A 16846-nucleotide genomic window follows, 5' to 3' on the forward strand; every position below is an offset into this window, starting at 1 on the left:
GACAATTTAACAATTCTATTTAATTATTTAAAATAAAATTATTTTAATTTTTGCCATTCACATTTCATTCTTTGCCTTCTTTTGCATCCTTTTCTTAATGATTCTATTCCACCATTTATTTTATATTAGTGTAACTTTTGCCTTGCAACAAGTTGTCCTGTGCTGAGTTGTCCCACAGTGAGTTGGACGTGGCAATTTGGGTGTGGTGAGTTGGCCATAGTGGGTTGGCCTCGGCGAGTTGGCCGCAACTAATTGTCATAGAACCTCTCCCCCCACCCCCAAGACACTGATCTTCCTTTCCAATGACACCCCTGGGCTTTTCCTCACAGTCATATTCATGAGTTCTCCATCCATCCTTGAACCTGGAGGAAACTATAGTGGCATACAATATATATATCTCTATCACACGTCACCAAGAAGGCCAGGCAGGGTTGCTGCCCTGAAACAAACTAGGGCAGGGTACTTTCAAGATAGCAACTGTTGGATGTCTTCTTGTTATTTCCTCTTCCACCCAGCATGGACTACAGGTGGGGTAAAAAAAAACCAGGCACCGATTATTCTCCTAAACATGATGCCCTTGGGGTGGCTAGAGGTTGCCATGAATTTTATCCTTTACTTCTAACAGGACTTTCAGTCTCCCAGGAGATCACCATCCTATGAAATGATTTCATGGCACCTAGAGGGCACTCGGATTACTCTCAGACTAGTATACTTACCATATTTTTCTGAGTATAAGACAGACCTTTTTCCCCTCAAAAAAGAGGCTGAAAATCTGGGTGCGTCTTATACACTGAATACAGCATTTTGTGCCTCCTGAAACTCCGCCCCCTTTGCAAAAATGGCTGTGCATAGCTTGTAGGAGGCTTTCAGAGAGATCCTGGGGGCTGGGGAGGGCAGAAATGAGCAAAAAACGGGCTGTTTTTTTGCTCAATTTTGCCCCCACCCAGCCCCCAGGATCTCTCTGAAAGCTTCCCAATGCCCCCTTTTTTTTGATAAAAAAGTGCCCATTTTTTGCTTGTCCTCCCCCTCCCCCGAACACTCTACAAGCCTCCTAAGGGCTATTCATGCCCTTTTGGGGGGAAAAAGCCGGGCCCCTTTTTGCGAAAAACAGGCCATTTTTAGCAGGTTTGCAGAGTGCAAAAACTTTTTTTTTAATTTGCCGCTTCAAACCTTGGTGTGTCTTATACTCCGGTGCGTCTTATACTCCGAAAAATACGGTAGGTAAAACAACCTAACAGCCTCAATCTATCATTCATAGATTGATTAGAGATACAGAGCAGAGAAGCCCAAATCAGAAGAGAGCCCTCGGGATTATTGTGCCTCTGGCTCTTTTTTGCCTTTCTCCCTCCTGAGGCCGATTTCCCCCAGGAGTCCTTTCAGTCAGGCAAAGAGCGTCTTCTCTTAGTATTTGATTGGGAAAGGTTAAATTTAAAAAAAAGGATTTTAAAAGTACGCCTGTCCATATGGATGCCTTCCGGGCAACTGCATTATACTACCTACCTTGGTCAATTCCCAAATATTAATTTTCAAGTATCTACACATAAAAGAAGCCGCTGCAGGAAAAAGGCTGTTCAGATCTTATTGTACATACATCTTTTGGATTCAGTAAAAGATGAGGAGGCAGGAAAAATCTCAGATCAACGTCTTTACTCCGAGCTAAAGCAATGGCCATTCTCTGGTCGCTTGTTTGGGCAACAGTCCTGTACTGATAATCTGTACTAAAACAAATATAAAGTTAGGATTTTCACTAATCCGAAATATATATTTTTTAGTAAAAGCTATGTGAACAAGCAATACATCTTTGCAATTAAAAACCCAATGAGGATAAGCTATCTGTTTGGAAGGGACTACCTACCAAGGGATGGCAGAAATAAACAAATTCCCAATTTTGAAGAACAAGGCCCCGGGTGGGTGGGGGAGATTCAGCTGTAACGCTATTAACAAAACTGTTAACACCTGCAGTTTGTATTGTGAAACAAAAAGTTGCCAGTTTAATTTCAGAACCCTGTGGACAGCAATAGCATTCTTAAAGCTTTTCAATAGGAAGTCTGACGTCTCACTGTAAAACATCCATCCACTGGTTCTTGGTGAAGTAAGATAACAGAACTGAAAGGATTTTACTGTTTTTAAATAAGTTACTGTCAAGTGTTAGCCCACACCAGAGGTGAGTTGTTTCCGGTTCGGCCCAGATTGGGCAAACCGGTAGTAGCAGCAGCGGGAGGTTCCACCCACCCGCCCAGACGCTTCTGCGCGTGCGCAGAAGCCTCATGTGCGTGCGCGCAAATTGGTAGTAAAAAAATTGGCAACCCATCACTGACCCACACCCTAACTGAAATTCAGCAAACCAAGAAACAAATATGCTGAGGGTCCTAATCATTTAAAGGTTCTCCAGCACAAGCTCCAATTAAAATAAATGGGTTCTTGTATGGTTCCTATTTAGTCTGTAGAACTTGTATAAGAAAGCTTTCTGATATATTGTGCTGCTATCCATTGGCTATTCTTTTCATAGTACTATGTAAGAGACAAGAGACAACAGCAACTCTGTAGTTATCTGAATAGATACCATTACCATGCCAGTAACGATTGGCGGCCAATTCCTGCACAGCTTGTAACCGGACCATTTTATCATTTGATTGACTTCTTTTCACAAGCAGCCACAAGGCATAATCGCGCTCTTCTGCATCAAGTGTACTGAAGCGTTCTTTACCAAACATAAAATAGGACAAGATTATTATAGTCACTTTATTTCTATCTTCACATTATCAGCAGTACTGTAACTAAAGATCATATTTTTGGAGTAACATTTTAAAGCATGCAATTTCCTGGATCCACAATTAGGTGGCAATACCTAATTGACCTTGGCTAATCCAACAGGCTAAGGAGGTAAATTCTTGGATGATGCACCTTCAGAGAACACTAAAGCTACAGTCAAGATTGGGTTACAATCCCAGAAAAAGGTAATTGTAAACAACTTTGTTAAAGTTGTCAAGAAACCTATACATGATTAGTATCAAGTTTGATTTGAAGGAGATTTTTCTTAATATAAACGATTGACCATTCAATTGAATGGGCTGCTTTGAATCTGGAAACTGAAGTTTAGTGGCCATAATCAATAGATTATGGACTTGAATAGGACTTGATTCTGCACAAAATTGTAACACGAGAATATATATTGAACTACATTTAAGTCATTTTTGCATCCTAGTGAGAACCCTGTGGATCCCAGAGTAGGAAGGGCCTTCAAGTTACTGAACACCTGTTCAGTGCAGGAATCCAAATTAAATCTTTCTTGCCAGATGGCAATCAAGTCTCTCCTTGAATGCATCCAGTGAAGCACATTACTTGACTGAACAATTGGCTCTTACTACTGCACTGATTTTAAGCCTAAATCTCCGAATAAACACTGACAAGATATTTTATTTATGAAATAGCAATTGGCTTAAGAAATGCTTACATTTAAGCATAACTAGCATGTTCAGAGCCAGTTCCAAAGATTAAGTCACTGTTCCAAATAACAAATGTCAGCCAGATCATGGCAGCTTTGCACTCTGTGTGTGTGGTGTGTGTGTGTTTGTGTGTGTGTGACAGGGATAAATTTATTGATTTCCCAATATGCAGAAACAGCATTGGGAGGAGGGAATGGAAAAAGATACATCTGTTTAGTTCTGCATAGTATGAACTGTTAAAGGTACAGAGCTTCTGCTTTTTAAAAAAAAAACAGTTTTAGATTACAGCAAGTTGACAATGACATTCCTAAAGCTTTCACCAAACCTACCATCAAAGGGCTTTTGGAAAATTCGAGCATGCATTTCTATAATTTTCTTGGCTGCACGGTGAAGCTTCTTTCTCACTTGATATATAACTCCTACAAAAACAAGAGAGAGTTCATTTTGGTCAAATGATATATTATTGTCTGTCCTTATACGTAGGCCAGAGCAGGAAACCAATTCTACAGGAAGAACTAGAACTATATTTGAGTGAAGTAGGCCTTAGTAAACAATTTTTGCAAGTTTGTTTGTGCTTTCTCTTCCCTTCCCCTTTCCTCCCTGACTTATGAGTCAGGGAAAACTCAGCCTAAGTCTCTTCTGAATACTGTATTATCTCCCTCCCCAGGACCAAAGAATGCTTCTGTCATTTTTGTTCATAGAAGTTTCAGAATATTTGCTTCAAGGCCATCTCCCTGGCTCCCTACATATATAAATTCCTGTCAGATTCAGCAGAAAGAGAATGCCATTTGCGTCTTTCCTAATAGTACAGCCTCACCTTCCAAATAAAACCCCGAGGCTCTGTTTGGGAAAAGGTGCATCACCAGCCAAAAAGGAATGTTACCCATACCAAACTAAATACTGATCGCCAGCTAAGGATCAAGTGTTGACTTGCTCTCGGAAATGTCTGAGGATTGCTACCAATGGGCTATTTGTCAGAATAGGAGAGATATATCACCAAATCAAGCTTATGAGATGGCTAGCCATACTCTATTAATACAATTTCTTAATAATAGACACAAGGAGGAGAGAAAAAATAATGATTCAACTGGATTTAAAAAGAATATAGAAAACATGCTGGTCCTAGCGGAGTCAATTTCCAGTAGAAGAGAATATTAAAAAAATGGGAAAAATATTCTTATGAGGAAAAAAAAAAACAGAAAATCTGATAAAATTCTATTAATAGAAGAGAACATGAGTAAATTTCTTCCATAATCTCCAGTGTAACGTTCTTCTTTAAGCATCAGGATGAATATACTAGTTCTTAATTGATATTTCTTATATTCAAACTGTGTTTCTAATTCATTTTACTATCAACAATAACCTATTTTTTCTTACCTTGATAGTCACTTTGATCTAAAGAAACTGTTTGTAAGTAGATGTAGGATTTCAGTTTTTCTTGTTGTACCACTTGGGTATCAAAACTGAATAATTTCCTTAAAGTCAGAACTTCATAAGTAACAAATATACAACCACTTAAAAAAAAGCAGAAGACAGATATCAGTGTAAGCATTAAAGTACAGATTTAAACCTGATTGCAGCTAGGTAGAAAAGGAAGCTATCTCTATGTAGAGTTTTCTAAAATTTTAACTTTTGAATCCAAGCTGGCAATTCTTTTCCATAGTTTTATCAGCTGAAGAATTTCCCCCTCTTGGTGGGGAAAATGTGGAATTCTACACAGGACGCCCTGAACTCCTGATTAAAAAGAACATATTGTCTAACAAAACAAGAAGAAATGTACCGATAAAGGAGAATATTCATAACTCAGGGTCGAAATGAAGGATCCTTGGTACTCCTCTGAGCTTGGTTGTTTTCTTGCAGATGTTTAATTACCCAGGTAACATCATCTGTGCTAGAAAAGAGCAGGGTTTGCTTTCATTTTATATATTATATATTTTATATATTATAAAATGAGTATATAAAAGGGAGAGCAAACCCTACCTATCCCCTTCTAGCACTGATGTTACTTAGATCAGGTAATGTAAGAAAACAGCCAAGCTCAGAGAGCACCAAAGAAGAAATGTCCATTCACTTCCCTTTGCCCACTTTCATAATAATAATAATAATAATAATAATAATAATAATAATAATAATAATAATAATAATAATAATAATAATAATAATAATAATAATAATAATACTTTAATTTATAGACCGCGCCCTTTCCTTGACAGGACTTCTCTCTCCCTCTCCCATAAACAGAACTCTCTTGATTCCTCTTGATATCCAAAGTAGGCAAATCAAGATGTGCCTGTGGGATACACTTTCCTTGCTACCTTCTAGCCATGCTCTATTCCATAATCATATCCTGATGCTAGAAAGTAGCAAGGCGTAAATCATGCAGAGATGGAGCAGGAAGAGTATTTCAGATCAGCACAAGCCACTAAATTATCATCTCACAATCTTTATTGCTTTACAAATATAGGAAACAATAAATAAACACATGAAACTGAGCAGGAAACACAATCTGCTTCTAAATTTAGATTTCAAATAAAGAAAGGCAAAACTTGTTTGTGGATTAGAACCAAGAGAGGAGAGGAGAGGAGAGGAGAGGAGAGGAGAGGAGAGGAGAGGAGAGGAGAAGAGATGAGATGGAAGGGGGCCTGTCAATTCTTTCAAAACTCACAATTTCTAAAGTTTTCAGGAATGACTGATTCACATAGCTTATTATTAAAGGGCCCAAATTTTAAATGATAAACTAATGTAGGAATTGACTGCTACCATGTAATATGCCCTGTTTCCCCGAAAACAAGACTTCCCCAGATAATAAGCCTAATTGGGCTTTTGAGCGCATGCGCTAAAATAAGCCCTTCCCCAAAAATAAACCCTCCCCCAAAATATTGCAACACAGCAACAGCCATGAGGTGACCACGCTCGCTGCCTCCTGCACCTCAAAAATAATAAGACCTACCTGAAAATACATCCAAGTGCTTATTTTGGGGATCAAAAGAAAATAAGACCCTGTTTTATTTTCAGGGAAACACAGTATTAAAGAGGGTCATGCTTAATTCTGCATCTGCTTTTAGTACTAGATAATATTGTCAACATTACCATATACACAGCATTTAAACAGTTACAAACATTATGTGTGTGTGTGTGTGTGTGTGTGTGTGTTACAACCACTGGTATGTTTATTTATCAGCACAAATACAACACACACACAGACATATATATTCACCAGAACAGATGAGAAAATAACACATTAAACACCTACAAACTATGATACTTTAGTTTTATTCTAAAAACAAAATGAATGTTTACCAATAAAAACTTACCCCAGAATAAGTGAGCCAGTTAACTTCACAATTTTTCCTTAAAAATTAAAAGCTTAGTATCATTGCATGTGCAAAACAGATGTTTTAGTACAAACATAATTATCAATAATGGAATATAAAACAAGCCGCACGCAAAAATAAAAACAATGCTGCCATAATTCAAAGAGAACAAAAATATGGTAATCCTGAATTAAAATAAATTAGGGGAAGGCTCTACAACGGAATTCAATCCTTAACAGCTTGTGGAAAATCAGCAAAGAGGGGATCAGACTGATCTTCATAACATCAGCACTGCAACAGAAAAGCAGCGCCTTCTCTCACCACCACCACGCCAGGTTCCTGAAAGTGTGGGGTGCATATCAGTTTCTTATTGCTATAGCTAGTTGGTTGGACCACAGATGGCTGGAGAATGTGGCTCTGAATATATTCAGGTAACAAGCCATGAAGGGCTTTATAGATCAAAACCGGCACCTTAAACTGGATCCCAAAATCAATTGGCAACCAATGCAAGGTTCACAACATGACAAAAAACTCCCAGACTTGGGAGCACATAAGTGTACCATTTTTGAATATTTATAACCTGCTGGATTATAGTGAGCAGTCTAGACAGATAAGAGCATGAGGTAGTGTTATCAAGCCTTTAAGCCTCAGGTAAGGTCTAAAATAATTAATTTAATGGTAATTTAATTAATTCCTATTCAAGGTTATGCAAAACTAAGTCCTATTTCTTAGGACGCAAGTGGCAGCTCTGTGTAAGTCTAACCACTGAAAAAAATTTCTATAGTTGGGACTATGCCCACTCAACTTGATGCGATTATTTCTGGGAAGCATTCTTCAGATGAGAACACACAATTTGGCAAACTAACCTGGCAACAAAGCTCAAGTTGTGAATTAAGAAGAATTTACTTCTGAATAAACTTGAACAAAAACACTGGTTTCTTCCATTAGTCTTTTAGGTATGTATGATCCTCCCACCACCATCCTGAAAAGTTTTAAATTATGGAAGACATATCATTGGATTCATAAAATATTCTAAACAGATTTCATCATTGGAAGTCATCGTTTTGTTTATATTACTAGTTCAAAAAATCAAATGGTACAGTATTAATTCTTACAGATGACCTTATCAACATTTTTCTACCTAAAATTTCTATGACATCTTTTTTAGATGGCTATCATTTCACACTATGTGCTGGAAAAGTAAGCATTTCAACCTTGTGCTTAGAAAAATATTCAACTCATTCTTAAATATGGTTTAAATCTTTATATAGTGATGCAGAGCAACATCACTAAGATCCTGCTTAGAGATCCGACCTTCAAATAGACTTTACATTTCCATTGGTATATATGTTACGGTGAAAGACCGAAATCTGGTGAATGTCGACATTCACCGGTGAAAGACCGAATATTTCATTACATTGTTTTACATTCGGACCTTCACCGGTGAATGTCGACATTCACACAGTCGCTTGGTGTATGTCCGAAAATACCCTTATCCTCTCGACACCCTTACCCTAATACCTCGGCTCCTCGCTTCCTTTTAAGCGTCTTCTATTCACGGAGTTTTTTTTTTAAAAAAAACCTGCGATCCTTAAGAAGACGCTTAAAAGGAAGCGAGGAGCCGAGGTATTAGGGTAAGGGGATTAGGGTAAGGGTGTCGAGAGGATAAGGGTAATCCTCTCGACACCCTTACCCTAATCCCCTTATCCTAATACCTCGGCTCCTCGCTTCCTTTTAAGCGTCTTCTATTCGCGGAGTTTTTTTTTTTTTAAACCTGTGATCCTTAAGAAGACGCTTAAAAGGAAGCGAGGAGCCGAGGTATTAGGGTAAGGGTGTCGAGAGGATAAGGGTATTTTCGGACATACACCAAGCGACTGTGTGAATGTCGACATTCACCGGTGAAGGTCCGAATGTAAAACAATGTAATGAAATATTCGGTCTTTCACCGGTGAATGTCGACATTCACCAGATTTCGGTCTTTCACCGTAACGTATATATTTCTTTTTAGAGGGGAAAAAAACCAATAAATCAAAACTTCTTCATCAGTCCTACGGAATGGTGATAAATATTTCTCCAAAGGCTATCTCTAGGAAGAATACAATTGCCGCCCCTTATGGACTTTTTGTGTAAAACCCCCCATGATTTATGGTTTTGATAAGTAGACAAGATTATAGAAAGAAGAGTGTCATGATGCAGCTTTAGAGAAATAGCTTAAATCTTAATTGTATCACTGATATGAAGAAAATGAGAAACAAGTGCTTCACATCTTTCTTTACCCTTTTTTCTTTTTCTTTTTATTTGCATTTTTAGCCTTTTCCTTTTCCTTTTCTCTTCCTTTTTTCAATCTATTTTAGTTTGTATTATTTATTATTCTTAATAAAACTTTCAGGTAGATAGATATAATTTGCCTAGGTAGGCAAAGAAGTGATGTGCAGCAAGCTCCAAATGAAGAATTTATCTGGGAAATCATACAAATAAAATAATGATAGAGTCAGGCTTGTAAATACAGAATTGCACTTACTGATATCTTTCCATGATTGATCAACTTTCCATGTAGAACCTAAAGTGCCTATCTTTCTATAGCAAACCACACAATAAGCAGCCAGAGACATTCTGTAAAGGTACAAAAAACTGATTTAGCTCATCAACAGGATTTTAAAAATTATTTTATATATCAGTTATGCCCTAATCTAATATATAGCATTCTTTCCAAAAACATATATTGCAAGTTTAGTACAGGATTTCATGATGTAAAAAAAAACAACCCCTCCAGGTATCTTTCAAAGGAAAAAAGAATTATATCATTTTCCAAACATTTTGATACGGGAAGTCTTTCCCTTCTGAATTTAAAGGAGATGCCATTCATCTTACAATCCAAAATAATATATTGTGCTTTGCTGTATTTTTATAAGATAATTATTTTGGCTGCCCATCTACACTGGAAAAAAGAGAGGTTCAGAGCCACAAGCAATTCACTGCAATCTAATAAATTTGCTGCCAATCTATAGAAATGTTATTGGAACCATAGATAATTATAGGATCTTATCTATATTCTATAGATAACTATAGAATGATAATTCTGTGCAGAGATTCAGTACACGGAATAGAGCAAAGAGACCAATCAAGCTTTTTTGGGGTGAGACGTTCTACTGATATGGTATCATTTGATTCAAAAAAATCTTGTGTTTCCTCCTGTTATACCACTAAATCATGCTGTCAATACTTTGCTGCTTATCCCATGGTTAACTTTACCACTTTACTCAACTAGCCCAATTTGGGGAGTTTGTATGTTACACTTAATATTAACTAGTTTTGCTCAATAACTTAGGGTAAAATAAAGCGAGATGGTCCTTAGTTCAGTAACCACAAAGAATACTCAGATTCTTTGAGTACAATAATAATAAATATTTATTTCTTACAAGTATTGAGCATTCAGTATAAATCTACATGTTTGAATAGATCTGTTTTTTTAAAAAAAATAAAACCCACGTATGAGTTTTTAGATCTGGGTTTTTTAAAAATAAAATGCATAAATCTGGTTTTTTAAAAATAAAATAAAAGGTATCACTCAAAATACCTAAAATGTGCCATATATGAAGATAAAAAGTTTTTTAACCAAACTGTAGGTTGTAACCATTTTTTTTCCATATGCAGTACACAGCCCTGGGACCATAAAAATCAAAGGCAGCCGGGTTAGCAAATGAAGCTTTGTTGGTGAACATGCCATCAGACTTCTTGGAAAACAACAACTCTGCCCGACCATTTCAGTTTTGCATGACTTGTTGTAGCTCAACCTGATTAACTGCCTTGCAGATGTTTCTGAGAACAGAACCAAGAGTGTGGGAGGGGTGACTAATATCATAGCTGAAGAACAACATTCACTAGGCAAAGAAATATTTTATTCAGAAAACCATGGCGCATCTCCCTGCACATCTCTGAAATGAAAACACGCCTCCAGTACAGACTTCGAAATAAAATCGCAGCAGCGGCTCTGCCGAATGTAAAGCGCTTTTTTAGCCTTTAGCGAACGTGCAAAAAAGATTGCAATTCGCAAACAGCATAGAAATGCCCCAGTTCTCCTCATTTTAGGGGTGCGGCACAATGAAAAGGGTACGCTCTAGGCAAACGGACTTTATGGATAGAGCCAAGTCTATCATTGCAGGTTACAGCCATAATAATGGATAAATAAGTTATACGAGCATCCTTCGCAACATTACTCCTTAATTGAGGGATCTCTCCGGATAGACAAGGAAGGTCCTCCAGCCCCGACTTCGCAACCACACACTAGTCTGGCCCAAACCACCGCTTCTCTCTTCTCCTCCTGCCGCCACCTCCTCCTCCTCCACCCCTACCTGCCCATCTCGGATCCCTGTCCCACTGTCAACGACGAAGCCTTGCCATACCGCCCACGCTCTGACGTCAACGCGACCCACCTGACGTCACCCGCAGGGCCGCCCTTCACAGGAGCAAGCCAATCCAAAGGCACTGTACAAGGAAGGGGACGCCTGCGCAGTTTTAGATCTTGCGTCTGAGTCGGCGCCCCTTCCGCCTCCCACTTCTTCCGGTCGGGGGAAACAGGAGTGATTTGGGGCGTTCGTCGCCAGGGCAACGTTGCCGGACGGGTGAAGCATGGTTCCGTGTTTTGATAGCTTGAACTGAGTGGGTTTTCTTTTTCTTGGAAGGTCTTTCTTTTTCTTTCCCAATTTCTCGTTCCTCGTTTACCGTTTACGTATCTCTGGCATGAAAGGGCTCCCTTTCCGCAGAGCAACGTAGACGTCAGGTCTTGCGAATCCTGTGCAGCGTGAATAGTTGCAGCCACGTACTCTCTTTCAGCTTAGTTTTATCCGGGGGCACACTAAATCTCATCAGTCTGGCCGAGAATGATGGGAAGTGCATTTGCAACCTGCCTGGAAGATGCAGCTAGTAAGGTTGCCAGATGCTCTTGCAAACCATAAGGTTTCCTCTCCTCGTTAGCCTGAATTAGGTTTCTCCAATGTAGGATTAGGGCAGGGGTCAGCAACCTGCGGCTCTGAAGCCCCTTTTGGTTCTTTCATCCGTCTGCTGCGGCTCCCTGTCGCCGGTCGGCTCCACAATTGACAGGGCTCTTGGTTAGGACAGGTAGAGGAAAAAGGACACCGCGCTAGAAGGAAGGAGACTATGGTGGGGGAACTGGACTGCAAGTCGGTTTCAGAATGGAATGGGGGGCTTTTAGTTAAGACCTTTGTGGCTCTTTGAGTGTTTAAGGTTGCCCACCCCTGGATTAGGGCTACCAAATCTGGACTGCAAAAATCCTGACTACAGGGCAGAGTTTTCTCTTTCTTAATTGTCATTTAAGGCCCTTGAAATTGTTGAACCCAGATCCAAAATCTCCACAAAACATAAAGTAACTTTGAATGAAGGTGGATCTAGTTCTAAACAGGTGCTATAATAAGCTAGAAATAAATATGCCAGATTCAAGATAGGGCTTTTGTTTTCCTTTTTTAAATTGGAGCATATTAAAATATTGAAGTGCATTCAGAATTATATTAAATAATTTATTACATTCAAAGTTGCTATGTTAATTAACTGTACAGGCCTGTTCTCATTGACATGAAAAACAATAAACCTGAATTCAGCTTAACCTTTGCTGAAGTGGCTAGGATAGAAACTTCCCCATCAGGACGTTGGTATTGATTTTGTTCAGTTTAAGATTGTGTCATTTTCTACAAATAGTTTTTCCATTTGATGTTTTAGGAATCTGACCTTGTGAAGAAGATGGTGAATGTTTTGAAAGGGATACTTATAGAATGGTAAGCAAAAATATATTGGCAATGCAAGTGCTACCCCAAACTTGTAAGAAATTTGGTAGCATGAGCAGGAAATGTTTATGTTGTGACATGGTTACAAGAAACAGTTGTGATTGTAATCAAGTAACATAGCACAAATAACATACTCTTATTTTAAAGGAATACAATGTCACTGAAATGTGATATGGTGTATTATTCATGTAATCTATGAACTATGAATATTTGGTATGCCTACTTCATATTATTAAAATGGAGATTATCCTGCCAACAGCCTCATTTTCATATTACACTTAAAGTTAACTGGCTTAAATAGCTTGTCAACATTGCCTTTAATTTCTAAAGGGGTTACTTGTTTAAATTCCAGATTGTAAAGAATTCACTTAACCAGCAGAATGAGCTGAGACAGCAATTACTATCTTCTGCTAGTACTTTCCCCTTTATGTAAACTGAATAATGGATGTACAGTTTAATATTAATTTTGAGGACTCTAGGCCTCGTGGGCAATTACCAGATTAGAACCACCATGACGTGGTTCTAAAAATACCATATCCAAACTACAGCAATCCAGATAATCACTGGAAGTAGAATCAAATTAAGGGTTTTGTTGCATCTAATTTTTTAAATCCTTTTTAGAATTCACTAGGGACACACAGCAGCAAAAACAAAACAGAAAAAAAAATGGATGGCTACTAGGCTTTTTAAAAAGAGATTCACCTTCAGAAAGAGCAGTGTATGCATAGAAATAATAAGGCCCAATTAAGATGAAAGTTAAATTCAGAGAAAAAAAAGCTTTGAAAGAAACCAAAAGCAGGCAATTGCTTTCAGCTCAATTATTTAAAACCAATGCAATTCTAGCTGCTTACCCACCATATACCTTAGATAACTAAATCTACATTTGTTTGTTTTTCATACATATTGAAAAATTTCACTCCACAACTTGGATGGGAAGTTTACATTCCTTTACTTCCTTTCTTACAGCCAGCTGTTGTAAGATTCCAGCAAACCTCTCCTTAGTATTTAATTTCAAAGGAAAGGAAGTTGTTTTGGCTCAAAGATTTGGCCAGTCGGCCTTTTACTCTACTACAGATAGACGTGTGTACAGTATGATAGTAGATGTATTCAGAGAATTTCTAGCAGTTTATGTTACTATGTGGCTGTAACAAAATGAATATATTTCTTAGGCCAGTGATTGCAAAAAGAAATCCAAATAGGTATTTTACAAAATGCATTAGCATAGTGCACTTTTGCTTGAAGTACTATAGCAGCTGTTTGTGTATGCATGTACAAATAGCACTTTTGGGGTCATAAGAGAAATGGTTAAACATGCACATGCAGGCAGTGTCAAAAAGAGACAGCTTTCAAAACAACCCCGTGAGCCTTGTTAAGGGTGCAGCTGCCTTAATAATTTGAAGAACGAAAAAAAGAAAAATGGTTTCATAGATTTACTTCTCCTTCCTCACAATCTCTTCCAGATTGGGTAATGTTATTGGAAAAAGTATCTATTCTGAGTTGATCTTAACATTGAAAACTTTAGATATTTGACCATCTATCTCCAAATTTAACTTTTTTTGATTATATAAAATCTGATTGTTAGTGACTGTCACAACCCAACTCTGATTGAATAAACAACCCAAGTTAATCTTTTCTAATTCAATGTTTTAGCCTAGTTCAGAACTAACAAAATTGCCATAGTGAATGGATTGTGCTATGAAAAGAACAATTGGAACATAGCCCTTGGATTTTTCTTGCATGCATAGTCCTATTTAATAATCATCTCTTGCCTTGCAAGTATTGGGATCTTAATATTAAACTCAAGTTGTTACTGAAGGATAGAGTCCAGACGATAATACCTGTTGATATTTCTCCTTGGTTTATGGTCAATGGAATCTGTAAGATTCAGTCTTGTGCATTGCAATACAGGCTGTAAGTACCACTCATTCAACACTGTCATAACTCTGAACGGTTGCTGAACAAGGGGTTAGGACTATAATCCCTTGTTCAGCAACTGTTCAGAGTTATGGTGATGTTGAATGAGTGGTACTTACAGCTAGATGACAGTTCTATTGATACCACTACTAGCTTATTCGTACAACAATTTCAGCATTCTGCTACACATGATTACTGTACTGTAAAGCCAGTACAGAAAGTGGCAAGTCACTCTGGTAAGTCTCCTGCACCCAGGAACAGCCAACCCCACACTGCCCTGCTTGCACTATATTAATTTCTTGTGCACCCTGCAGAACTACACCAAGTCCTGCTCTACTGGTATCCTTATGTTCCCTCCCCCACTGGGCAGCAGCCACATATTAGCCTGCCAACTTGTTTGCAAGCTGCCTGGGAATTGCAACTTGCTGCGGGCTCCCCCTCTGACCCTCACCCACAAAGCCTCTTAATAATGACAATGGGACTGCTGGGATTGCCATCAAAAAACATGACTTCATGCTTTATGACCACTCCGTTTAGCAACAGAAATTATAGTCCCAATTATCTTTGTTAATCGAGGACTATCTGTTTTACATATTGGAAACTGTTGGAAATTTGTCATTTAGAGACTGGCTAAAAAGTCATCACTATGCCCTTGATACTTGCATATATTGATCTTGAGGACATATTAAAAACCACATTTAATCATATTAAAATTTGTTTATCTGGTTGGATGAAACACCTAGTCGAACATAATCCCAACTGTTTGCACTCAATTCCAATAGGTGGAATATATTCATTCTATTTGATTGTGGTTTAATGGTTCAGCCTTTCTTGGATAAGGTTGCACTCCTCTCAAAATATCACATTTGATGTTGGCAGTGTTCCTTCGCTTGTATTCTCCTGCTGGAATATATCCATGAGAAGGAGCAAATTTTTATGACCTTGTACTTTAGATTTTACTTGATGACAGGTCTTTGTTACAATTATTCATTGCTTAAATACTTTCTGGATAGAATGTTAGGTTATATGCAAAGCTAACCTTGAAAAGTATTAGAAATTGCAGTGACGGCAAAACATATGGACTAAAATAAGGTAACCAGAATATGTTGTACCTATTTTACTAAATTCTCATTTGCTCCCAGTCTTTTTTCATCACTGATTAAATTTAACCAGTTTTGGTTCCTAGGAATCTTAACAATGCTACTTCAGGGCATTTTGTCATAGAAACACCTGAGTTTTCATTTATCCAAGTCATAGCAGATTTTTTTAAAAATATGGTAGTTATCTATGAAATATCCTCCACAACTGAAGGTGGCCAAGATCCACACCGTGTAATGTTGGATGTTTGCTCAGGGTTGGATGTTTGGGAGAATCCTGAAAATACTTGATCCCCTTAACATATTAGGATGTTTTCATAAGTTTTCATTTTTTTCAATCTCATGTTTTATAAATTTCTGCTTGGTTACTTTATAAAGTTTAGGACATTTAATGCATTTCATAAATGCGGTTTTATTGTATTATATTGACATTTGCATTGTAACCATTGCAAGCTTAATTCGTTGAAATGTTACATGAGATTACCATAATTTTATCCTTGTCCCCACAGTGACCCAGCCATGAAGCAATTCCTGCTGTACCTGGATGAATCAAACGCCCTGGGAAAGAAGTTCATCATACAAGACTTAGATGAAACCCATGTCTTTGTGTTGGCTGAAATGGTTAACTTCTTGCAAGAGAGAGTGGGAGAATTAATGGACCAGAACTCTTTTCCTATTACACAAAAATAAAAAATGAGGCTGGATATGGATACACATCGAACTGAAAGCCTGTAAATGTTTTTGTGAATTAATTTAAGGCAGATTGAATAATAGTCACTATGAGAAGTGAGCTACATACATATCAAGAATTCTCTTTTGTTATTTTCAGTTTCATCCTGTCTTAAAACGGCAATTATGCTAACAGCTCATTTTGTTTGCTAGTGTAAATTACTGTAGAATTTGGGATTCTTTGCAGAGGTGGATGCAATATTGATATTCAGTTGCTCTCTGTAATATTCCCTCATAGAGAAAATACAGTATGTACATTTTTAATAAAATACAAAGTTGGTTTTTTTATATTTCCAAGGAAGACTGTTAAATTTTGTAATTTGAATACCCTTACAACCACAATTGAGCCCAAAATTTCAGTTCTAGGCGAGACAGTTAAGTGATTTTTGTCTCATTTAACCACACTTCTTGCCACAGCTGTTAAGTGAATCATTGCAGTTGTTAAGTTAGTAACATAATTGTTAAGTGAATCTACCTCCCACATTGATTTTATTTATCAGGTCAAAACGTGATCACATGACCCCAGGACATTGCAACCATCATAAATA

The 16846-nt window shown here is 37.8% G+C and overlaps 2 protein-coding genes across 5 annotated transcripts in view; one reads left to right on the plus strand and one right to left on the minus strand.

Moving 5' to 3' along the window:
* Window positions 1-11209, minus strand: part of SERAC1 (serine active site containing 1) — a 30694-nt gene extending 19485 nt beyond the window's left edge. The window contains exons 1-7 of one of the 4 annotated variants that reach the window (XM_081941252.1): window positions 11194-11209; window positions 9282-9373; window positions 6761-6797; window positions 4824-4960; window positions 3776-3865; window positions 2570-2701; window positions 1592-1713 (exon numbers count right to left, since the gene is read on the minus strand). In XM_081941252.1, the coding sequence (XP_081797378.1) occupies window positions 1592-1713; window positions 2570-2701; window positions 3776-3865; window positions 4824-4960; window positions 6761-6797; window positions 9282-9372 (609 nt within the window). In that variant the 5' untranslated portion in view covers window position 9373; window positions 11194-11209. The other 3 variants (XM_081941251.1, XM_081941253.1, XM_081941250.1) reach the window with 3 other exon arrangements.
* Window positions 11210-11279: 70 nt separating this feature from the next.
* Window positions 11280-16595, plus strand: GTF2H5 (general transcription factor IIH subunit 5). Its single transcript, XM_081941260.1, has 3 exons — window positions 11280-11419; window positions 12494-12549; window positions 16079-16595. The coding sequence occupies exons 2-3, from the start codon at window positions 12515-12517 to the stop codon at window positions 16257-16259; spliced, it is 216 nt and encodes a 71-aa protein (XP_081797386.1). The 5' UTR covers window positions 11280-11419; window positions 12494-12514; the 3' UTR covers window positions 16260-16595.
* Window positions 16596-16846: the final 251 nt, after the last annotated feature.

Source organism: Natrix helvetica (genome assembly GCF_964273705.1).
Source record: "Natrix helvetica genome assembly, chromosome: 2".
In the NCBI taxonomy this organism is placed as follows: domain Eukaryota; kingdom Metazoa; phylum Chordata; class Lepidosauria; order Squamata; family Natricidae; genus Natrix; species Natrix helvetica.

Bases quoted from the DNA above. Each gene is read 5' to 3' on its own strand.
- GTF2H5 (XM_081941260.1), top strand. From the start codon at position 12,515: ATGGTGAATGTTTTGAAAGGGATACTTATAGAATG. The intron at 12,550-16,078 runs GTAAGCAAAAAT...TTGTCCCCACAG, and splicing joins AAAGGGATACTTATAGAATG to TGACCCAGCCATGAAGCAAT.